The sequence below is a fragment of the Pelodiscus sinensis genome, chromosome 29, assembly GCF_052426305.1.
Source record: "Pelodiscus sinensis isolate ZL-2025 chromosome 29, ASM5242630v1, whole genome shotgun sequence".
In the NCBI taxonomy this organism is placed as follows: Eukaryota; Metazoa; Chordata; order Testudines; family Trionychidae; genus Pelodiscus; species Pelodiscus sinensis.
In genome coordinates, this window is record NC_143080.1 from 13,838,429 (window position 1) to 13,862,546 (window position 24,118).

The following is a 24,118-nucleotide window of genomic DNA, read 5'->3' on the forward strand; positions in this document are numbered from 1 at the left end:
CTAGCCATAGAAGTATGGTACACGTATAGCTCAGTCAGCCCCAGGATGGGCTTCCCTTCCCTTGCAGAATACTACTGGTCATTGGCCCTGAAATGTGAGCCAACGGTGCTGAGATACTGCAGTGAGGAGCATGACATGAGAACCCATAATAGAATAGGGACTCTATGGGATAGAGCCTTAGAGTTGCAATGTAGAACTCACAGTGGCCTTTCAGCAATAATCCAGGCCACCTTGAACCTTCCCTTCCCATCCTAGTGGTTGGAGCCTCGATAGGAGAGTTTTGTGCAAACGGGCTGGGTGATTCCAGTTCTCCTCATATCTTTGCTTTGATGGCTAAGCTGCTCTTAGTGGACTGAACAGGCTGAGAACACACCCTGGCATTGTCTGTCCAGCCCAGTATCCTGTATCCTGATGATGGCCGGTGCCAGGTGCTCCAGAGAGAGTGAACAGAACAGGTAATCATCAAGTGATCGCTCTCCTGTCATCCATTTCCAGCTTCTGACAAACAGGCTACAGACGCTAGTTCTACCTAGGCTAGCTGAGAGCCATTGACAGACATAACCCCCATGAATTTATCTAGTTCTTTTTTTGAACTCTGTTAAAGTCCTGGTCTTCACAACATCCTCTGGCAAGGAGTTCCACAGGTTGACTGCGCTGCGTGCTTACCCTTTGTCATGGGCCCCCATAGCTCACGTTTCCTAGGGATGGGAAAAAGTGATGCGAGTGACAAGGGTGTCACTGGTGGGACTCCTATGGCTACAGTTAGCCCCGTTCTGCTGTCTTGGGGTTAGACCCCTGAGCCCCCAGTGTGCTCTAACACTGAGGTGGGGGGGCTCCAGGGGGGCCCCTGCCCGCGGGTCAGTGCAGCGCAGCCTGGCCCGCCTCGCGCCGCCGCGCGGTGGGGAGGGGCGGAGCGCGCGCGCGCGGCCGCCCTGTGGCGGTTGGTCCCTCCCCGGCCACCGTAGCGGGTCGGCGCGAAGGGGGCGGGGCGGGCAGGAAATTTAAATTGGGAGCCGCGGCGCTGTGAGGAGAAGGTGGCGGAGGTGAGCGACCCCCCCCCCCCCCCCCCCCCCCGCTCGGCTCCGCACCCCAGGCTGGCCCCGCCCGTGCTGGTGACGCCCCCACAGGGACGGGGCGGGAGAACGGCGCAGTCACTTGGCGGGGGGGGGGGTTGAAATGAGCCCCCCCCCCCGTCAGCCCCCTGCTACGGGAACGGGGGGGAGGGGCGCGCGGGCTCTGCCCTGCCGCTTGGCGTCACTGAGCCCCGCCCCCCCGGCGCGTCCCGCGCCACGCGCTCTCAGCCCCGCCCCTTCGAGGCGCGCGGGACCAGTCCCGGGATGCGGCCGGGCGCGCGCTCGCCCCTGCTGCCCGCGCGCCCCCGCGGCCGGCTGATCCCTGGCGGCTGTGTCTGGCAGGTGCGATGGGGTGCCACGCGGAGAAGGGGCGCAGGAGACCCCCCGACAGGCAGCAGCGGCGGGACGTGGTGGGGCCCTCCGGGAGCCTGCCCTTCCTGGGGAAATCCTTCTACCTGGATCTGCCGAGCAGCAAGCCGACGCAGTTTCTGGTGGCGACGATAAAGCAGCTGGGTGGGGTGAGTATGGAGGCGCCTGGCCTGCTGGAGCGCAGGAGCAGCTGGGCTCTAGCTCCAGAGGAGCCAAAGGCTCTGGGCTGCTGCAGGAGTGTTGCATTGGCAAGGAGCAGAGTTGCTGAATGCGTTTGGGTGGGATGGTGAAATGGAGCGCCTCTAGTTCAGCCCTTAATGAAAAGTAGTGGGGGGCGAGGGGTAGGCATGCATTCCTGGGAAGCCCCAGACCTGTCTCTTTACCACGTGTGCTTCCACCTGCAGGACTCAGGAAGTCGCAGGACTCTTTTCAAGCCTAAAAGAGAACATCCCAAGCTGCTTATGCTTCTCTTTGTATAGAACCAGGTTTTCCAAGGAGTTCAGCTCCAAGGAGTGTCAGTTCTTTAGGAGTATTGGGTGCTGGTCTCTTTTGGAAATGTAGCTATTAAATGGGAGCCAATTTCTTGAAATCACTGCTACAGACCTGGGTAAATCCCTATGATATGGCATGGCTGGGTAATGCAGACTATTGCTAATCCATGGTGCATGGATGAATATCATAGGCATTTACCCAAGTTTGTAGCAGAGACTTCAAGTTACCAAAGGGCCAATTTTTCAAGAACAGAGCATTTGGGGGCTGGATGACACTGGCTGTTGCATGTAAACTGATTCTCAAGTGTCCTAGCTCTCTAGGCTAACCAGTATAATCTGCAAAATATCTTTCAGATGCATGTCATTAATGATCTTGCATGATTGGGGAGGAAGCTTTAAGACTGGAAGGGGAGACATGTCTAGCTTAGACAAGGTCTCACACAGCACTCTTCTTCCACCTAAGCAACTGAAGATGGTGGCTGCTTTGTGTCACTGGCTACCAAGATGTTCAAATCTTGCTGTATTGCTCTGCATCTGACCATGTTTTTGTCTCTGATGCAGGTGATTGAAAGTTTCTTGAGTAAAGAAGTCAGTTATGTGGTTTCCAGCAGCAAAGAGGCCAAACTGGACTGTGTGCCTGGGAAACAGACTGAGAAACGGAGCAGTGCAGCTTCAGGCGATGCCAAAGCAAAGACTCTGCCCTCTTCTGTGCCCAAAGGGAGCCGTGGGGGGCCTCATCACAAGCCAGCAGACAGCGTAAGACCTTGGCAGGCTTAAGCCTTGGGGTAGTGGTTGGTGGGAAGCAGAGCGTGAGAGTAGTAGCTACAGAAGTCTGTCTGCCTCGCTGAGAATACCTGTCTGTTCATCTGTCCTAGTTACACTGATCAATAGGCTCTGCCCAACAAGCAGTGCCTCAAGATGCCTAAAATGCTACAAAAGTAAAAGATTTATCTCCAAACATTCTACAAAATGTTCATAGAAATTGGTGCAACTGCCTCTGGGGTGCAACAGCATACAGTGGCATGACACTGCCCTTCATTTACGGTTCACAATCAAAATGGGAAGTGTTAAGGGGGCAGACTAACTCAGCATGACTGGCTCACCCAGACGATTGCTTATCCGTGGTCCATGGGTAAATACCATAGGAATTTACCCAAGTTTCTAGTAGGACATGTTGGCATAGAAGCTGATATTTCTCTTCTGGGTTGCTACAGACTGGAAGCATAGCAGGCCTTTCTGTCTTTGCCAGGCTAAATGCCAGAAGAAATTGTTTGTTTGGCTGATTAGTTTTGCGCTCAGCTAAGATCATAGAGGCTTGTTTCTTGTATAGATTTGCTTCTAATTTCTTCGTGTGTGACTTGTTCTGGCACTGTCTGGTGGGATGGATGTGAATGGTGCCCCTTCCTGCTTTGAATGTCATTGGGTTTTGCTCCTGGCACAAACCTCGCTAGAGCAGAAGAGTCATCAGGGAGCTGGTAGGATGCCTTCAGGTCCCCTACATAGAACTTGCAAGGAAAGGCTCCTTGCAAGCTCCTGTGTGAGGCAGAGGAAGACTCAACAGATCTAAGCTGAACCTCTCAATGCACCCTGGCAGGTGGGAGGATACCCTGGAGAGGAGGCAGGGGCAAGAGATGAGTGGACTGGGGAGCAGCCATGCTGGTCAAGGGGCTCAGTGTTGCACTTCAGGGCCTGTCTTTCCAATCTTTAAAATCAGTGACTATTGAACTGTTCTTAGTAGAAAAGACCCTGGGCAGCCCCTGTTGAAGTCATGGCCAGCACCCTGCCTGGTAAACACAAAAGGTCAGATGGCTTGAGTCCCACCCACAAACTCGAAGCAACCTTGCTCTTTCCCTGAGGTCCGATGAGGCATGTTGCAGCAGGATTCCCCTGCTGGGTATGCCAGTGCAGAGGCCAAATGGCTTCTGTAGCAGATCTGGCATGAGTCCCCTGCTGCACTGTTAACCGAGCCTGCACTACAGTCTCTAATCCAGGGGTGGGCAGCCATTTTTGATGGAGGCAGCCCACTCCCAGATTTTTGGAGTGGTCGAGGGCTGCATTCTTCCATTATAATGGAGGAAGTGTGGGGTCCGGGATGGAAGTTGGGTGCAGAGGGGAGCATGGGGTGAGGGATTGGGGTGCAGGAAGGAGAATGGGGTTTGGGTGAAGGAGGCGGTTGTGACCTGGGGCACTGGACTGACCAACTAATCATTGGATGATTTAAAGTAACTTTTAATTCAGAGAAGTGACTAAGTGAACAAATGAGTGGCTGTGGGTTTTAGTTTTACCTCTATGGATGCAGGAGGGGGATAGAGGGTTTGGGTATGTGGAGTTGGGGGGTAGATGTTGGGGAAGGGAGGGGCTGAGGTGGCAGAGGCAGGCTTTGGCCAGGAGACTTACCTGAGTGACTCCTGACCAGCAGCCCAGCACGTTTCTCAGGAAGGCAGGGAGCCTGCCCTGCCCCCGCACAGGCTGCAGGGCCATTTGTGTGTAAATAACCATGAGCTGGAGGGGAGTGGGGCATGGTCCTTTGTGGCTGCCTGTTGTTCTTGGCTAGAAACCAGCTGGTGGGAGAAGTGCCTGAAGGCCCTCCCCGCCCCGCGCCCCCCCCCCCCCCCAGGAACATAGCTTTTAAAGAGCAGTTGCAGGTGGTGTGGGGCAAGCAGGGAGCCTGCCTGGGGCTCCCCACAGAGTCCGCAGGCCTGATCCAGTGGCTTGATGAGCCGTATTTTGTCCAGGCCTGCTCTAATCCATCATGCTTCAGCATGATGGCCTGGCCTGCAAGTTGAGGGCTACGGATGTCCTTGGCAGACTCAATCATATAGGACAGCCAAGTACAAAGCCACTTGCAGCTGCTGCCCGGGAGACGGTTGACCTTGTCAAAATGGTATCTGCAGTGAAGAGCCTGGGCTGGAGAAGGGGAGTGTGGGGCTCTGAGCAAATCTGAGCCTCCTCTCCTGAGAAGGTTAAACCCTTTGTATTCTCTCCCTGGAGGTCAGTAAGCTGGGGTGGGAGTGCCGGGGACATGGTGCGCGATGTCTCCAGGAATCTGTCCCTCTCGCTTTAAAACGCTCTGGGCAGCAGCGTATTGATCCACTTCTCTGGCTGCTCGGGAGCCTTTGGTCTGAATGCTACTTGGCCTGTGTCTTCTACAGGCTCTGATCAGCAGGGGCAAGGAGCTGCTGCAGAAGGCCATGAGGAACCAGGTAAGCAGCATGCTGATGGGCTTCTCCCGCTAAGCAGGTGGGTGCGAGGTGTTGCTGAGCAGAACAGCCATCCGGCCTGTGCCTGAGGAAGGGACTTGGCCGATTACAAGACTCCACCTGGGCCATTGTGAGTGAGTCCTCCATTAAGAAGTGCAGGGCTGTAATGGTGCCTGGTGGTCCAAGCCATTCAGCTCGTTATGGGGTCTATTCCATTCCCATGTGCTGCCTCCCAGAGATGGCTCTCGAGCTGGACAGTAACCGGGAGTCACTTAAAGGGCAAGCTACCCCTGAAAACTGCTACTGAGCAGGAGGGTTGCAGCCTTTCCATTAGGGAAGCCATGGCTTCTAATTCAAAGCTGAAATAAGCTACGTCAATTGCGGTGCTAAAGTCAAAATAGCTTATTTCTGCTCTAGGCACTGTCTCCGCAGCAGGAATTCCGAATTAGCAAAATCAGAGGAAGAGTGCTCTTGCTCCTCCTCAGATGAGGGTTACAGGAGTCGGAGTAAGGAGTCCTCCAGCTTGCCTGTGTAGACTCAGACTCTGTTATTTCGGAATAATGCTGCTGTGTAGACATGGAGCTCTCCTCTTGCTTGTGCAGGACTCCAGCAGTGGCAGTAGCATCCTTGCCAGTGCCCGCTCCTGGGGGGTCCAGATCCTGCATGTGGATGGTATCCTTCTACACAAATTGTATGGGGCCCGGGGAGACTGACCTCGAATCTCTAGCTTCTGCATCTAAGTCAGTGGTGTTGGTTATGGGGACAGCAGGAATTCAACTGTGGCAATGGATCCCATTGACTGAGGCTTTGCTGGCCTCGAGAAACAGACTTTGAAGGAAGGGTCTTCTAAGATCTGGGGGGAGGAGGGGTGGGCTTTGTCAGACCATCTGACTGCAACCGTCCTCTCCTGAGCCAAGGATTCCAGTTGCCAGGCAGAGGCACAGAACTGCCACTTGGCATAACCTTGGCCTCTGTCATAGCCAGGCCCTTGTGGATTGATAGCCATGAAGGCTTTGGCATTGGCACACACCATGTTTAGCATCAATAGTGTCACAAGTCCTGCGGAAGTGCCTTGACCTGGCATGTAGCAAGCCCCATCCATTCAGGAGGAGAGCACAGCAGCCAGCATCTAGAGCCAAAAGCTCTTGGTTCCAACTGCTGCTTACGGCTTGTCTACATTTGCTGGGCTGTTGTGATCGGTTCCCTGGGGGTTAGCTGTAGCAACCAACAAACAGCTCCCTCCAATCAGGCCACTAGCTCTGGCCAGCCCTCCTTCCCTGGACGGAGGATGTGCAATACCACACTTTGCCCACAGGTGGTGGAGGAGGGTCGATGTATGGAATTGCAGTTCATCCTCTGTTTGCTATGTCTGCTGTGGGGTATTGGCTCCTGCTGTTTCTCTGGGCTTTGGCTCCTTGACCTCCCACCCCATGCAGACATGATGGCCTATGTGCAGCAGCTGCTGTTCCGCACAACCAGAGCAAGGAAGAAGAGTGAGAAGATGACGGTAACTGACTTAAACCTTGCCCCCACTTCAGGGCTTCCTGGTAACAGGAGTGAAATCAAGTGGGTTTTTGCCCCTTTAGCTAGCCCAGGGTCTTACAGCAGGTTCACTTTAGGGCTTGGCTGAACATGCAAGGTCAATGAGCAGGGCTCCACAGGGGTCAGATTTCTCCAATGCTGATCAATATTTTTATTAACAATGCCTAGATACAAAGGCCAGGAGGGTCTGAGTTCCTATGTAAATGGGCCATGGAACTTCCTGCAAACAATTCCTGGAGAAGAGCTTCTAGGAAAACATCCAATATTGATTAAAACATCTCAGGATAGAGAATCCGTTGTGGCTCTGGGTAAATTGTTCCAACAGTTGGTTACTTTTTCTAGTCTGAACTTAGTTTCAATTTGCAGCCACTGGATTATGTTACATTTTCTCTGCTAGATTGAAGAGCCCATGATGGAATAGTTGTTCCCTAGATAGATATTTACCCACTGTGCTCAAGTCACACCTTACCCTCTTTGAGGGACAGACTGAGCTCCTTGAGTCTCTTTCACTGCACAGCAGGTTTTCTAAGCTTTTGACTAGTTTTATGGCTCTTCTCTGAACTCTCCCCAACTTAACATCCTCCTTAAACTACCTACCCCAGAACTGGATGCAGAGTTCCAGCCCCAGTTGTACTCTTATTTGATATGGGTGCAATAGTTATTTTATCTCTAACTGAGATTGCCCTGTTTATGCACCCAAGGATTAGCCCACTTGGCCACAGCATCCCCATGGAGTTTTTCATTGGCAAACATTATCAGGACAGTGATAGAAATGTAGCCGTGTTAGTCTGGGGTAGCTGAAGCAAAATACAGGACAATGTAGCACTTTAAAGACTAACAAGATGGTTTATTAGATGATGAGCTTTCGTGGGCCAGACCCACTTCCTCAGATCTGAGGAAGTGGGTCTGGCCCACGAAAGCTCATCATCTAATAAACCATCTTGTTAGTCTTTAAAGTGCTACATTGTCCTGTATTTTGCTTCAAAGTGCTACATTGTCCTGTATTTTGCTTCAAAGTGCTACATTGTCCTGTATTATCAAGACAATGACCCAACAGAAAACCTAAAGACTTTAAATAGCATAGATCCAAGAACTGATCTCTGCAGGACCCCAGTAAAAATGCATCTGTTGGAGGAGAGAGCCAGTTTTGATGCATTTAGCATGTGCCACATTAACTTTATATGCTAGTTTTTAATCAAAGTATCATGAAGTACACAGAAGCCTCTAACATCAACACTGTTACTACTTTCAGTCGATCTTGTAAGCTCAACAAAATAAATCAGTATGACATGTTCCCCATAAACCTTCTAGGTAACGCTACAAAATCTTTGATAAAGTTACAGGTGACCCAAAGATTAGTGCAGTAATTTAAGAGGACAGGATACTGTTAGTAATCTAAATAATTCAATGATCACAATCCAGTAATGCATTTTAATACAGCCAAATGTAAAGTAATACATCAAGGAATCCAGGTTATATGTACAGAAGGAAGACTGTTTTGAGGGAAGTAGTGACTCAGCAGGACAGTGTCTGTAGATATTCACTCAATATGAGATCTGTGTAAAAGTGTGGTAAAGAACAAGTATAGAAAAATCAGAAGTAGGGAAGTGATGGTTTGGTTTAGACCTGTGGTGTCCAACCAGTTCCAAAGCAGTAGCTGTCATAACTTCCAGTGTCGTCTGTACTGCCAGCGTTCCGTGCCCTCTAGTCAGGGATGTCCCAGTGCATTCCTGACAGAACCTCTAGTCCATCGGTGATACACTTTCAGCTGCGTGCATAACCATCAGTGCTCCCTTTATCTAGAGTGTTGGACCCCATGCACTTGGGTCAACACAGGAGATCTCTGAGAGCCCCCAGAAACGACAGAGGCAGGCAAGGCTTGAAATCAATCAAGTAGGTTTGTCATATGCAAAGCTCTAACAGTTGGTAGCAGATTCTACAATGCTACACCACTGCGCCTTTGGCCCGTGTTGACAAGGTACCAACACATAACAGGCCTATTGCCATATAACAGATATTAATAGTGGAAACAAAATACAGGACTATGTAGCACTTTAAAGACTAACAAGATGGTTTATTAGATGATGAGCTTTCGTGGGCCAGACCCACTTCCTCAGATCAAATAGTGGAAGAAAATAGTCACAGCCATATATACCAAAGGATACAATTTAAAAAAATGAACACATATGAAAAGGACAAATCACATTTCAGAACAGAAAGGGGATGCGGGGGGGGGGGGGGGGGACGGTGAATGCCAGTGAGTTAATATTAGAGGTGGGGAAGGGTAGATGTCTGAGAGTTAACAGTATTAGAGGTGATAATTGGGGAAGCTATCTTTGTAATGGGTAAGATAGTTGGAGTCTTTGTTAAGTCCCCTGTGGAGAGTGTCAAATTTTAGCATGAATGCCAGTTCAGAGGATTCCCTTTCAAGTGCAGATTTGAATGCCTTCTGAAGTAGGATGCAGGTTAGCAGGTCATTGAGACAGTGTCCTTTCTGGTTGAAATGACAGTTGCTTTTAAATTGTATTCTTTAGTGTATATATGGCTGTGACAATTTTCTTCCACTATTTGATCTGAGGAAGTGGGTCTGGCCCACGAAAGCTCATCTAATAAACCATCTTGTTAGTCTTTAAAGTGCTACATAGTCCTGTATTTTGTTTCAGCTACACTAGACTAACACGGCTACATTTCTATCACTATATTAATAGCGGTTAGTCAAAGTTAAGCCACTGTGTATTCTGTAAGTCTAGGCAATAACACCTGCTGTTCAGGTGCCTAGCGCACCCTCCAGGTCGGCCAGTATGCAGCATTTGCGGTGGCCTTTTATAGACATGAACAAACTGACATCACTTCTTTATGTACCGGGTTACCAGCCTTAAATGTATTAGATTGACACCACCTGATGTACATAGATATAATCAATTACCTTGTATGTAGTGGTTTGATCAAAACATCCCTATCCATCATGCTGTCATCCTGACCCTGGGTTGGTATGTCCCTGTTATCTATGGGGAGTGTATTGGTACCCAGATGTTTCTGCAGCGAGATGTTCTGTTACCAGCCTCCTGAAATCTTTGTGCCTGGTCTGTGCCTAGTTCCTCCTAGGTATGTGTGTTTCTGAAATATCAGCAGCCCTGTCCTTGCCTAGTTTCTGAGAGCAGGACCTGCCTCTTGCTCACAGTTTAGCTTTGCTTTGTTAGCAAAGCATTGACTATTGTTCAGGCCTTAGGCCTCGCACCAGGCCTTTATTGTCAGGTCCTCTTATTACTACAGTAGTCACTATAGTGGCTACGGCTATAGCAGACTAGCCACACTCAACCCAACAAATAGCCACATGTGGCTAGCATGGACACCTGGCAGGGATGTTCTAGACTGACTTAAGCCTATGCTAGTGTGGGACTGGATGATCCATCTAGATCCCTTCATTCCTAGGATTGTCTGGTGTTGGTAAGACAGCTACTAGAATGCTGCCTAGTTCTCATGTCCACACATCAGGAAAGATGCGGACATGCCAGAGATCCCAAAGGGAGCACAAATGATCTAGGCCCTGGAAAGCCAGCCTCACAATGCTGGGGCTTAAACTCAGTCTTCATTTTACTGAAGAGGAAGCTGAGGGTGACTTGCTCACGGTGCCTAAGCACTGACCCATGGACAGGATCCTTGGTCATGAAAGGGGCTTTCAACTCTGCTCCCGCCTGGTGGTTGGATTAATTTGGACATATGCCACTGACACCAGATGCAGCTTGCCAGCACTGGGAGGGAGTGAACGGCTGAGCTGGGAGGGTGCAGTTAGGATTATGCAAAAAGATTCTTTATCCTGCTCTGAGAGCAGCACTGCAGCCCTTCCTTTGTGGACTGGTGAACAGGAAGTGCTGCTCTGCCTTTCCCACTGTCCTCTGCATGTCTGACACAAGCAGCTGTGCAGGAAGAGTGGTTATTAAATCTCACATTTCAGGGCTCAAAGCTGCCTGCAGAGGTCAGGGCTAGGGATGTGAGCACCGCCTGCTCCCCCTGCATGTGAACGTGTAACGGCTGGAAAGTTCAGTGCTTACACGTACTAAAGTGTCATTTGAACATCCCTAGTCAGGAAAGAATCTGTTCTTTTGGTCAGATGTTCTGGGTTTTTCACGTGCCTCTAAAACAGCAGGGATTGGCCACAGCTGGAGATGATGCTGAACAGGGTGGACCAGTGCCCGGAGGCGGTGCAGGGAATGATGTCTCCGTTGCCTCGTTAGTGTGTCTGCTCATGCTCAGGGTCACACTGATCACTCGCTGTTGGGTTGGGAAGGAATTTTCCTCCAGGTCAAACTGGCAGATGTTGGGTGAGTGGGGGGGTTTCCTATGCAGTATGGGGGTCTCACCAGATCATCTGGGCAGGTCACATGATCAGTTCCCTGCCACTGCAGAGGCCTTGAGAGAGTGAGGCACGGCTAGTGTCCATGTGGCATGCAGCTGCATCTGAAGGCTTCCTTAAGGATGGAAGTACCCTGGGTTGCCCATTTTCCCTTCTCCCTCCCCCCTCTCCTTCTCTTCTTCCCCACCCCCGGCTCTGGAATTGGAAGGCTGCTGAGTGGCTGTTGTCTGTTTCTGTCTAGGTGAAGTGTTTCTCAGTGGGGCCAGGAGTCCTTAAAGGTCAGTACAGACGTTTTATTCTCAGCTGTGGGGCATTTCCGTGACATTACCCAGTGACACTCAACAAAACTATTTGCTTTTGTGAGAACTTCTGTTCCATCAAAGCCGTGTACTGCCCAGGTGAGGGATGTAAAATCATTTACAGAGGGAACCATGTAACTGCCAAGAATCTGAGCGGTGCCGTGCTGCAGGCTCTGCGGGGAAAGCTAAGCTTCTACCAGGGAAGCCTCACTAGCAGCAGGGGCTGCTCACCTGCTCCCCAGAAGGCTTTGCCACAGGCTCTGCAGCCAGGAGCCACAGCGTGTAACCTGCGTGCGGGGGGCTGGGCTGTAACATCCCCTGGCCATGGCAGCCCAACTGGCCAGAGCAGTCCCTGCCTGCAGCAGGTTCCATCGGGCTAGAGTGAGCTCTGCCGGGCTGGAGGGGAGCTGCTCCGGTCCCTGCGGTTAAGTGGAGCCAGAAAGCCTCACTCATTAAGGATGGGGCTTCTGGTAAACCTTCTACGGCCCTTGTCCAAGATCCGACTCGTTCTGTCTGGGCTCCCCTTGCTGTGCTCTAAAGCCTGTGCGGCACTTTGATGTACAGCAGAGATGTTGCCTGTGTGTCTGGCTTTATGCTCTTGATACCCAGCGGGATCGTGTAAACTTGTCACTCATTTGTCTGCTTAGCTGGTCTCTTCTGCGCTATGAGAGGCTTTCTAGCAGGGCTTCTAGAACTGGGAGTTAGGGTGAGGACTGTGCTACTGGTGCTTAAGTTTCTGAATCCACTGTTGGCTGGGAAAAGAAGTAGGAATAAAACCTCCTCCGCAGATAGCACGTTTCCCCACATCCCACTCACAGCTGTTAGCAGGAGGTTGCAATATGCTGCTGCAGTGCCACAGTAGGACTGACCCTGCCTTAAAAAATCCCCCGTGTTTATATACTCGGCTCGCTACTGCCCAGATGGGATGGGTAGCACACATAGCTCCAGTGTGGCCGTGCTTCCATGGCCTAGACCACCAGGGCGGTTGTGCAGTCTGTGCCCTGCCTCGTCCTTCCAGAAAGGGAATGTTGGGAGAAGCCTTTGTTGCCTTCAAAGCATTCAGGCTGGAAGCAAGTCTGTCCCCTAACTCTCTGCAGCAGGCTGTGGGGTTTTAAAGGTGACCTTGAGAGCTGGGGCACCGTGGCCCTGTGCCTCTTTTGCTCCTATAGAGTGGGACCAAGATGGCTGGAGCTCTGGCCCCCTTGCTGCCCCTGACACTAGCCCTCACTCTTGTCCGCCCTGGAAGAGCTCCGTGCCGGAGAGCCAGTGCTGAGACTGCACTCAGTGCCAGTGGGGTGGGGGCTGTCAGTAATCAGAGCACTTGCTTTAGCTTATGCAGGTACCAAATGCTGCTGCACTTCCAGCCTCGCTTTAGGTCCCTAAATATGGGTCTGACTTTGAAAAGTGCTGAGCACCCAGCACTGCTGTGGCAACATCCCAGCCTGGTGCTTTCCCAGCTACTTCCCCTGGTGACTTGCTGTCCTGGATGAAAGACTTTGGCTCCCACCTGCTCAGAGGCCCTGGGGTCACTCTACCCCAAGCAGGGGTGGTCAGACTTGGTGTTGAGCTCTCTGGGCCGGGCTAAAGAAGGAACCGTCCCCAGTTCTCAAGCCCAGGGTTCTCGAACGTCACTGCACTGTGACCCCTCCTGCAGTCCTGGAGCACCGACGCCTGAGCCCAGTGCTTCAGGTGGGCAGAGAGCCTGAGCCCTGATGTCCTGGGGTGGGGCAGGAGGGAAAAAGTGAAACCCAAGGACTTCAGCTTCATCAGGGGCCGGGAATGTGAGCCCCACCTTCCAGGGCTGGAGCCTCAGGTTTTGGCATCAGCCCAGGCTGGTTGGGCTCGGGCTTAGGATAAAGTCCTCCCCATGGGGCAGTGCAGGGGGTGCTCTGGGGGAGAGGGGTCCCAGCAGCTGCTAACTGTGAAATTCTCCTTCTAGTGAGGAAACTGAAGCCTCCGTTTCTGAAGATCGAGGACCAGAGCAGGTGAATGAGCCACTTCAAGCTGATCCTCCCAACTGTGGCCAGATGTTGCGCTCCTGCCGAAGGACTGCAAGGGGTCCCTCAGCCCTAGGCTCCCTGCCCTGTGACCTTTAGTGTAACCTGCCAAGCCCCCGTTCACAGCTGCTTTGCTGCTGCACTTCTAGTGCTGAGAAGTGCAGTCCAGAAATGTAGCCTAGGCTGCACCAGGGATGGCCGTGCTGGGTGGAGACCTGGGCTCTGTTCCTAGGTCAACCAGTTCCAAGTGAGCTCAGGCGAGTCCCTTCATCTCCCTGGGCCTCAGTTCCTGTGTCAAGTGGGGGTCATTCCGCCCTGGTGTGGTGTGAGGGCAGGTTGTGTCCATGCACAGCTGTCACCACAGTGGGCCCCGGATGCTTCCAGCAGCATGGCCTGGGGGGTGGGCAAGGAGGAGCATGGAAAGCTAGATAGGGCGTTGGGCTTGACTGGCAGCACTCAGCGGCTCCACGGCCAGTTGGCAGCCAGCATTCAGCAGAGTGTCCGGGGGCAGCATGGGGGGCTGCTCTGGCACCGGCATCACCAGCACCTCAGAGCCCTGCCTGGGATGATGTAGTTGGAATTGGCTCCGCTTTGACCAGGAGGCTCCATGACCACCTGAGGTCTCTTCCTACCTGTGTCTACTGTGATGCTCTGGGCCTCTGAGAGCTGCTCTGCTCACTTGCAGAATTTCAGGCTTCAAAACCACCAAGAACAGATTCTTGCCACTTGCCAGGCTGCCTTTGTCCCTATAGTAACATCTGTGATGAGCCCTGGGAGGCAGCAAGTGCTACGGGACTGAGGCTTCTGATGCACTTTCTTACTAGAATGCAGTTGTTTCTGGGGTGTAGCTCATTGTGCAGCTAAGACAGGCAATCCTTTAGAGGTAATGGGGGAGGACAGTGTCTGGAACTGAAGTGCCTTACGTGCTCTTAGCAGTGAGTGTCTGCTGGGTTGCTGCCTGGCTACAGGACCAAAGCTTCAGTCTGGGAGTTGCATGTAACAAAGCGCAAAGAGCAGAAGGGGAATTTCCCATTGGTCAGCAGGTTTGGGGTAAATCTTGCACTGCATGGACAAACTCCACCCCACTGCTGGAGGTGAGAGAAGCAGAGGGAAATGGGTTGCCTGGGGGGACGCTCCTTGGGCCAGGAGCCATCTTAGTGCTCTTGTGCCGTGTGGAGATCTAAAAGTGAAACGACTAACCATTTAACCCATAGGCCAGGTGCCCAACCTGTTACAGGCAAAGAGCCAAAATAGTCGTGCACATAGTGCAAGGGGCAAAGTTGCCTGGGGGGAAGACGCAGCTTTAAAAGAAAATTCTGGTTTGGCTTTTTGGCCACATCAGGCTCCCATTGGCTGGTGCCATTTTGCTTCGCTGTGCCGGACGTCTCCCCTACCCCCGATGAGCACAGGGAACTGGGGACCCTTTGCAGGGGCGGCTTCGTGAGCCGTGGGGTACGCTTTGCGAGTCGCGCTTTCTGTGGTGAAGAGCCGCACGCGGCTCATCAGACACGAGTTGGCCACCCCTGCCATAAGCAGATGCTTATTGGTGTTGGTTACACTCAGCCTCCCCGGGCGGCGGCTTGGCTGTGGCAGGGTAGCAAAACTTTCTCCCCAGGAGCCAGGCGGGCAGGGGCTGCCGGCTCCACTCCTGGGGAGGCTGTGTTGCTGCAAGTATAAAGCTTTCTACCGCAGGGCCACAGCGCAGTAACCGTGGAGATTTTCACCATTTTTAACATCTCTAGTGCAGTGGACCAGGTGCATAATGGGCTCATGGGGGCCACTGCTAGGCAGATAAGCACCCCGGGTCCTGGTGTCCCAGGCTGGGGGAGTGTAAAGAAGCCACTGCGCTCCCAAGGCATTTCTAGCTGCAACTGTCCCTCACTGATCTGCACAGGCGGCTGATGGAGCACTGGGCCCAGTCCAGCTCTGCTCATGGCATGAGAGGGTGCGGGGAGAGGGTTGCCTTGGGATTCCCTCTTCCCCCTTGTCCTGCACTTGGAAAAGCCAGGGATAGAATTGCCCACTGGTGCTGCGGAGCCCAGGATGCTCATGGAAATCCCAGAGTCTTTGCAGGCTTGGCTGCAGGTGGCCTCCACGGCACTGCCCTGTCTCTTCTGAGAGGCAGAAACGAGGCCAGCCCTACTTGCAGCCAAGGGGCCTGCACGGATGCAGAGCCTGGAGCTTGTTCAGCGCTGGTGAAATGAGAGCAGAGGCTGGAGCTGGCGGTCTCCAGAGCTGAACCCTTGGCCTAGAACTCTGCCCATCTTCTCTGGGAAGCAGAAAGCAAGGGGACCTGATGGCTCTGTAGGAAGCTGCCTGCCCCAGCAGTCTCCCAAGGAGGAGCCTCTAGGCCGAGTCAAGGCTGGTGTAACACTGAATCCGAAGCTAGCCCAGCGCTCTCTGGTCCTCATGTTAGATGGAAAGGAGAGCAAAGTGGAAGCCTCGAGGTGCCAGCATTCATGCCCCTGTGCTTGGTTGAAGGCTGAGGGGCGGGAAGGGAGGAACCTGTGGTGGCCCAGGTAAGTGAGACGGGCCGTGCCTAATGTCTGACACTGGCGCTTGCAGGAGATTCCGGCCCTTCCATCACCAGTTCGAGAGCTTCCCTGACCTGAACTTCCTGGCACCAAGCAGATCCAGCCCATTTGAGCCTCTAAAAAGCCCGTCAAGCTCCTGCAGACTGAGGTAGGTGGTGCAAGCTGCCCAGGAGCATGGCTGTTCCAGCCCCGCTGCTGCCTGGGAGCTGTAGGCATCCCAGGCTTCCTGCAGCCTCCGGAGATGAACATGGGGGCAGAGACGCTCCCTGTTGCATGCAGGTGTCGTCTAAGAAGATTAATGACCAGCGAGTTACTGGTACCTCCCCAGGTGTGTTTGTGCAAAGATTGGTACCGTGGTTTGCCAGGCGTGGATACAGGCTGCTTTCGGCCAGTCAGGCAGTCCGTCCGTGGGCATTCCTTCTCTGGTGCTTAGCTGGTGGGGCCTAACCAAGTGTCATATGTGGGGTGATGTTCTTCCTGAGTTTATCCAGCTCTGCTTATTCCCCCCGCCCCCTTGAACCGTGTTAGTCTTGGCCTTCATGACAACCTGTGGAACTCCTTGCCAGAGGATAACTGCACTGTGTGAAGAAATACTTCCTGTTTGCTGTAAACCTTCTTCCTATTAATTTTGTTTGGTGAGCCCCTAGTTCTTGTGTTATGGGAAGGAGTAAATAACCCTGTTTATGTGGTCATCCACATTCCTTCTTAGTTGTCTCTTTTCCAAACTGAAATGCTCTTCTCATAGGAAAACTGTTCCAGACCTGTACTCATTGGTGTTGCCTCTTTCTGAACCTTTCCCTAGAGCAGTAGATCTTTTTTGAGGTGGGGTGACCAGATCCATGGTGCACCCTTATCTGTCCCTTTAACGATTCCCAACATTCTGTTTGCTTTTTGACTGCTGCTGCCTGTTGAGTGGGTGTTTTCAGAGAACACTCCAATACTGCCAAGATCTCTCAAGTGGCAACAGCTCATTTCATGTTTTCCAATGGGCACTGCTTTGCCCTTATCAACACTCAATTTCATCAGACATTTTTGCCCAGTCACCCAGCTTTACGATCATAGACCCTAGAACTGGAAGGGACCTTGAGAGGTAGAGTTCAGTCCCCTGCCCTCACAGCAGGACCAAGCACAGTCTGGACCATCCCAGATAGGTGTCTGTCCAAGCTGCTCTTAAATATCTCCAGAGATGAAAATTCCAGAACCTCCCTAAGCAAGTTATTCCAGTGTTTAACCACCTTGACAGTTAAGAAGTTTTTCCTAATGTCCAACCTAAACCTCCCTTGCTGCAGTTTAAGCCCATTACTTCTTGTCCTATCCTCAGAGGCCAAGAAGACTAGAAAACAATTTTTCTCCCTCCTCCTTGACACCCTTTTAGATACCTGAAAACGGCTATCGTGTCTCCTTTCAATCTTCTCTTTTCCAAATTAAACAAACCCAGTTCTTTCAGGCTTCCCTTATAGTTCATGTTCTCTAGACCTGTTAATGATTCTTGTTGCTCTTCTCTGGACCTTCTCCAATTTCTCCATCTTTCTTGAAATGTGGTGCCTAGAACTGGAGGCCTGATCAGCACAGAGTAGAGCAGGAGAATGACTTCTCGTGTCTTGCTCACAAAACTCCTGTTGATGCCTCCCAGAATCATGTTTGCAGGTCGTCTGGGGTTTATTTGGGTTTTTGTTTTTGTAGCAACGTTACACTGACTCACATTTGCTCCTTCCTAGACAGTTGCTTCCCATTCTGTATGTGTGAAACGGATTGTTCCTTCCTAAGTGAAGCACTTTGCATTTGTCCTTCTTAAACTGCAGCCTATTTACCTCAGACCATTTCTCCAGTTTGTCCAGACCACTTTGAATTATGACCCTATCCTCCAAAGCAGTTGCAACCCCTCCCACCTTCGTATCATCTGTAAATTTAATGAGCCTACACTCTATGCCAATATCTAAATCATTGATGAAGATATTGAACAGAACTGGTCCCAAAACAGACCCCTGCAAAACCCCACTTATGCCCTTCAAGCAGGATTGTGAACCGTTAACCGTTCTCAGGGAGTAGTTATTATCCAGCTCATTGTAGCCCCATCTAAGTTGTATTTGCCTAGTTTATTGATAAGAAGATCATGCGAGACCGTACTAAATGCTTTACTAAAGTCTAGGTATACCACATCCATCACTTCTCCCTTATCTACAAGCCTCCTTATCCTATCAGAGAAAGCTATCAGATTGGTTTGATATGATTTGTTCTTTACAAATCCATGCTGGTTGTTACCTGTCACCTTATTATCTTCCAGATGTTTGCAGATGAATTCCTTAATTTCCTGCTCCATTATCTTCCCTGACACAGAAGTTAAACTGACTGGTCTGTAGCTTCCTGGGTTGTTCTTATTTCCCTTTTTATAGATGGGCACTCGACTTGCCCTTTTCCAGTCTTCTGGAATCTCTCCTAACTTCCATGGTTTTTCAAAGATGCTAGCTAAAGGCTCAGATACCTCCTCTCTCAGCTCCTTGAGTATTCTAGGTGCATTTCATCAGGCCCTGGTGACTTGCAGACATCTGATTTTTCTAAGTGATTTTTAACTTATTCGTTTTTTAATTTTATCTTCCAAACCTACCCCCTTCTCACTAGCATTCACTGTTAGGCATTCCTTCATCATTAGACTTCTTTGTTTCAGTCTGCACCAAGACATCATTAAGCACCTCTGCTATTTCCAAGTTGCCTGTTTCTCCCTCCTCACTCAGCAATGGGCCTACCCTGTCCTTGGTCTTTCTCTTGCTTCTAATATATTTATAGAAAGTCGTCTTGTTTCCCTTTGTCTGCAGCTAGTTTGAGCTTGTTTTGTGCCTTAGCCTTTCTAATCTTGCCCCTGCATGCCCATATTTGCTTATATTGATCCTTTGTAACATGTCCTATTTTCCACTTTTTATATGATTCCTTTTTTATTTTTTTAGATCATGCACGATCTCCTGGTTAAGTCAAGGTGGTCTTTTGCCATACTTTCTATTAGGGTTGTCAATTTATCTGTGTTAATGCCTGCGATTAACGCAGGGCTGGATTAACATGTTAATTGCTTCAGCGCTTCAAAGGGGCAGCACATTAGGAACCTGGGGGTCAGCTGGAGTCCCCAGCTGACCCCGGGCTCTGTGCAGTGCTGCCCCTTCGAAGTGCCAGAGTGGCACTTCAAAAGGACAGCAACGTGGAGCCATGGATCAACTGGGGACTCCAGCGGACCCTGGGCTCCTGCGGTGCTGCCCCTTTGAAGCTCCACTGCTGGGTTTTAAAGGGGCAGCTGTACTGAGCCTGGGGTCAGCTGAGGACTCTAGCAGTGGTGTTTCAAAGGGGCAGTGTGCGTGATTAATTGGGATTATTAAGGGCACAAAAGCAAACTCTTCTGCTGCTTAGGAAAGAGAAAGTAGGGCTGTCAGTATCGTTAGTGCCCACGTGGAGGAGTAGCATGGGGTAGCAATCAGAGGGCCGGCTAATCCTCCACCGTGCTTCTGTGATGTCTCAGATACGGCCCCTGGCAGGCGGCACCTCCCGAGATGACGTCAGGCGACAGATTGCCGTTGATCTCTGTAACTCTCTGCAGCGTGCCTGGGACTTAACTCTCTTCAGTAGCTTTATCATCTTCCGACTTTGCCACCTCGCTGCTTTCTCTCTTTCCAGACCCTGAATTAATGTGTTGAATATTATTGGTCCTAGTACAAATACCTGGGGGCACCCCTCCATTCTGAGAACTGTTTAGTCCGACTGTTTCCTGTCTTAACCAGTTACTGACCCCTCACAGGGTCTCACCCCAGGACCACTTAATCAGCTTGGACCTCCCTTGAGCCTTGTGCCCTGGCTTCTGCCTTCAGGTCCCACCTCCACCCTTTGCCAAGGACCTGCACCGACCTGACACTGGTCAGGCTGCTGGAGTGCAGAGGCCATGTCCTGTCTCACTGAGCAGCGTTCTCGCTGTCCCCGTGTGCTCCGTCTTCTCAGTCTCAGCCCATCTGCCCCGGGGGCAGAAGCCCTCTTGTACGGCACCCAGCACAACCGCGGCTTGGCACGGGAATGACAGCTGTATAGCCCTAGTCTGTGTCCCCTGCAGAGCCCCGGAGGCCTGCCAGCCCCTCAGCACGAGAGAGGGGAGCCCCCGGTCCGGCCCGGCAGCGGTGCCCAAGAGGAGGAAGGGGTATTGTGAGTGCTGCCAGGAGGCCTTCGGGGAGCTGCAGATGGTAAGCTGCCTAGCGCCACGTGGGCTGCCTGGGGTTCGGGGCAAGCGGAGCCTCTGCGGACGTGTCCACCGTGTTGCCCGCTGGGGAAACAGCAGGTCTGGCCTTGGCTTGGCCCACGTCCAGTGGAAGCTGGGAGCAGGCTGCTTCAGCTGCCCTATGGCCTGGGCCCTGGGAGCCTGGGCAGGGCAGCAGCAGGGGGCGGCACATGCGCCCTCACTCGCTGCGCACCACTTCCCCATGGCAGCGGGAGGTCGAGCGCCCCAGCCCAGGGGCTCCCCACCACGGGCTGGGAGAGGGCGGCAGAGCAGCGCTGCTGGGTCTCTCCAGCTCCCACTACCGTGGTGAGTGACCCCTGCTGCTGTCCCACACCAGGCCCCATGTAACCCCCCAGCTTGTGTTGCTCACGGGGCGGGGGGGCGGGGGCTTTGGGCAAGGGGGATTGGGGTGGTGTTGGGGGGGTGGGAGGGACAGTCATGCCCAAGGCCTAGGGAGGGCCTAGCAAGCCAGGCTGGTGCCCACCAAGCTGCTGGGGGCTAAGCATGAGGGCACTGCCCCTGCCCCTTGCCTGTCACCCCTTGGCCCCCTAGCCCGGTGGGCAGTGGCTGGGTAGAGCAGCATTCCCAGACCTGTATCTTTGAGGGCCTCTAGCCTTCCCTGGCAGCTGCCATGCAGAGCAAGCAGCGCTCGAACTCTGCCAGCCTGGTGCCACAGCTCAGTGCACCCTGCTCTGCCGGAGGCCGCCAGCCCCACGCTCCCCTTGCTCTGTTCCAGCATCTCCAGAGCCCCCGGCACAGGCGCTTCGCACAGGACGCCTCTCAGTATGCAGCTGTGGATCACGTCATCTCCCAGCTCCGCCACGACTTCGCAGAGCTCCCAGGCTGTGCCCTGCCCCCCAGGTAAAACCCAGGGGCCCTGCTGCCCGGGGGGGCAGCTGCTTACAACCCACAGCTGGAGCTGCTCCCTGCCCCGTGCAGGGGGCCACGCTTCCTGGCAGAGCAGGATGGGGACACGTTCGCTTCTGTGTCCTGGGCTCCTTCCCCTGCTGCAGCCTTGGCCCCAGAGCCATGCTGGGCTCCTCATGCCCTCCGGCTGTTGGCCCCTCCCTGCCCACAATGCACTTCTGCTCCTCTGTCCCCCTCTTTCTGCCAGGGCTGCTGGGCCAGCATGTGACCCTGGTGACTTCCCTCCTGTGCTGGGGCCATGCACAGCTGCACTTCCAGCCAGGCCCTGCCCCTGCGCAGCCCTGGCTTCCGCCCCACACGTGGGCTCCCACATTAAGTGAGTCTTTTCTCTCTCCCAGGGCACCCTGCTCACCCACAGCTGGCGCTCGAGCACAGGCCCTGCCCCCCAGGGGCGCGCCAGCCCCAGAGCTGGGCCCGAGGCACCGAGCAGCCAGGGAGGCCGAAGCGGAGCAGCAGTGCAGTGCAGCGGCCAGGCCGGGCGGGGAGTGCTCCGTGCCCCGGGAGAAGGCCGGCCAGCTCCCTGTGGCTGAAGAATCGCTCGCGGGGTGCCCCCTGCTGGGGCTGTGGGCTGAGCAGACGCTGCGACCCAGGCTGGCTGAGAGGGTCCCGGCTTGGTCTGCTGTTAACAGTGCAGTGGGGGCTGCTGCCCCTGATCCCAGCCCGTGGACCTGTGCCAGCAGGAGCCTGAGTGAAGAGGCAACTACTTGCTCCCCTGAACCTGCCCCCTGGGATGTGCTGGAGCCCCCAGGAGCATCACCCTGCCCCAGGAAACGCAAGCGCTCTGCCAGCCTCTACCCACAGCTGGCAAAGAGGCCGAGGTTGCGGCAGAGCACTGACCCCCTGTGCCTGGAGAAGCAGGCGGGCTTGGCGCAGGGCGGGGGGCTGGCTGCAGGAGGAGCTGCTGGCACCACCCCATCGCTGATGCCTGGAGCCGAGCTCTGCTGCTTCCCTGCCTCTGTGACCCCTCAGGACAGAGGCCATGTGGTGCCAGAGCCTCCCGAGCCGGCTCCCATGGCTCTGGCTGACACCCTGGCCAGCCCAGCCGTGCAGCGGGGCTGGGACCGAGGGACTCCAGGCCTGCAGGAGGGGCAGCCTACAGAGAAGGCCCCGGCACCTCCCTGCTGTGCCCCTGGGTGGAGCCATGAGCTGCAATCGCTTGCCTGGGACAAGGCCAGCTGCCCAGCAGGCCACTCTGCCCTCCCCCACCTGCCAAAGCCCCAGGCCAGGCCCGGCGGCGCCTCCCCCTGCGTGCACCGTGCTGGGGTAGCCGAAGGAGCACAGTGCGAGCCCCCCATCACTACAGCCCTTGGCGAAAGCCTAGATGCCCTTCCCAGCACCAGCCAGCCAGCCCCAGGCAGCAGCTACGCTGGTCCCGCTCCGAGGCCATCGCCCTCTTCCTCTGAGTCGGACTGGGACCTCCAGCTGCTCGGCTCACCGGATGCTCTCCGGGGCCCTGGGCCCCGGGCTGTAGACCTGGAGGTGCTCCGCAGGACCTGCCCCAGTGTCCGGGACAGCGGCTACGAGGCCCATCTCTACGCTGTCCTCAGGCCGGAGGCGGAGCTGGAGCCGGCAGGCAGAGAGGAGCGGAGGCGCTGGACCTGTGGGGCGGAAGCGGAAGGAGCCCACTTAACTGTGCTGGAGGCCTGCCTGGGCAGCTGGCCCAGCTAGCCAGGAGCTGCCTCTGGCACCCGCCTTCCCTGCCAGACAGTGACCAGCGCTGAGTGTAAGTGGGGGCGGGGCTGAGCCTGGGGCCGGCTGCCCCTGGGGCTCTGCCCGGGCTCCCCAGTGCAGGCCTGGCTGCTCCAGTGAGGGGAGCGGGTGGCCTTGCCGAGGCAAGACTGCTCTACAATGGCTTCCCCGCCCCGCCGCCCTGCCCCTGCCCCTGGGGCTCTGCCCGGGCTCCCCAGTGCAGGCCAGGCTGCTCCAGTGAGGGGAGCGGGTGGCCTTGCCGAGGCAAGACTGCTCTACAATGGCTTCCCCGCCCCGCCCTGCCCCTGCCCCTGGGGTGCTCTGCAGCAGCGGGGCAGGTGGGCCTGGTGCTGGCGGAAGGGCTCAGCACAGCGGGGCCTACTCTGCTTTCTGTGGCTCCTCGGCTGGCTCCCCCTCGGGGCAGGTACCAGGACCACCTGAGCTGCTCTCGGGACTGATTCCCGTGTTGCCTTAGCTGCCCTGCAGGGCCCCACCTGGGCTGCAGGGACTTGGTGCTCAACTTCCTGCGTGTTTTAGAATTAAAACCACAATAAACAAGTGTCAAAACTCTACTGCAGCAGCTGGGGCTCTGCTCTGGAACATGAACCTTTCTGGCCCAGAGCTGGCTGGGCCTTAGGATGGGGTGTCTGCCCCCAGCGGGGAAGCAGCAGCGCATGGGGCTGCCTTGCTCAAGCTGGGGCAGGCTCTGGCTAGCAGGCTTTGTCGGCTGAGTTGGCGTGGGGGTGCCGTCCTACCCAGCCCCTGCCCTGGGGCCACCCCCTTACAGCCCCAGCACCCAGCCGGGTCTCCGGTCCACTTGTTCCAGTGTGACTGAGGGCAAAGTCTAGGCTCGGGGGTGTGGCCAGCCTACCTCTGTGCTGGCAGGCCTGAGAGGTGCTGAGCACCCTCACTGGACCATCTGCCCCCAGCAGAGCAGCTCCTGCCGGTATCTCCTGCCAGCCTGGGCCCTCTACCCTGGCTGCAAAACAGTCCAGCAGGGCCCCTCCCTGCCGTGCTTGTCCTACCTGTGCAGCCGCCAGGCCCCCATCACCTGTCCTGCATCCCCGGCCCTCCGGTCACCTCTGGGCTCAGTCTTACTGCTGGAGCCTGCCGGCTGCCCCCATGCCAGCTGGGTCACCTTGGAGGCACCTGGACACTGTGGTGGCCATACCAGGGTGGGGCAGAGGCAGGCCTGGCTCTTTCCACCCAGGCAGAGCTACTGCATTGAAGCTCAGAGGTGGATCTCCTACCTTGCCTGGTTTTGTGGGATATGGGCCTCATTCCTGAGCTGTTACAGCTCTGTGAGGGGCGGGGGGGGCTGAAAGGACTCTACAGGGTCCCTGCCCTGCAGTAGGGGGCGCTGCTGAAGGGGAAAAGTTGGCCTGAGTTTAAAGTGC

General features: G+C 54.4%; 1 protein-coding gene across 4 annotated transcripts; it reads left to right on the forward strand.

Moving 5' to 3' along the window:
* The first annotated feature begins 905 nt into the window (after window positions 1-905).
* Window positions 906-23,186, forward strand: DBF4B (DBF4B-CDC7 kinase regulatory subunit). 4 transcript variants are annotated; one of them, XM_075918696.2, is made up of 12 exons: window positions 906-1,043; window positions 1,416-1,591; window positions 2,495-2,689; window positions 5,086-5,136; window positions 5,736-5,805; window positions 6,570-6,640; window positions 11,271-11,307; window positions 13,268-13,313; window positions 15,891-16,007; window positions 19,944-20,070; window positions 20,842-20,966; window positions 21,371-23,186. In XM_075918696.2, the coding sequence occupies exons 2-12, from the start codon at window positions 1,421-1,423 to the stop codon at window positions 22,698-22,700; spliced, it is 2,340 nt and encodes a 779-aa protein (XP_075774811.2). In that variant the 5' UTR covers window positions 906-1,043; window positions 1,416-1,420; the 3' UTR covers window positions 22,701-23,186. The 4 variants fall into 4 exon arrangements, with proteins under 4 accessions (XP_075774811.2, XP_075774808.2, XP_075774812.2 ...); XM_075918693.2 differs by lacking the exon at window positions 5,736-5,805 and having other exon boundaries at window positions 6,449-6,640; XM_075918697.2 differs by lacking the exons at window positions 5,736-5,805; window positions 6,570-6,640.
* Window positions 23,187-24,118: the final 932 nt, after the last annotated feature.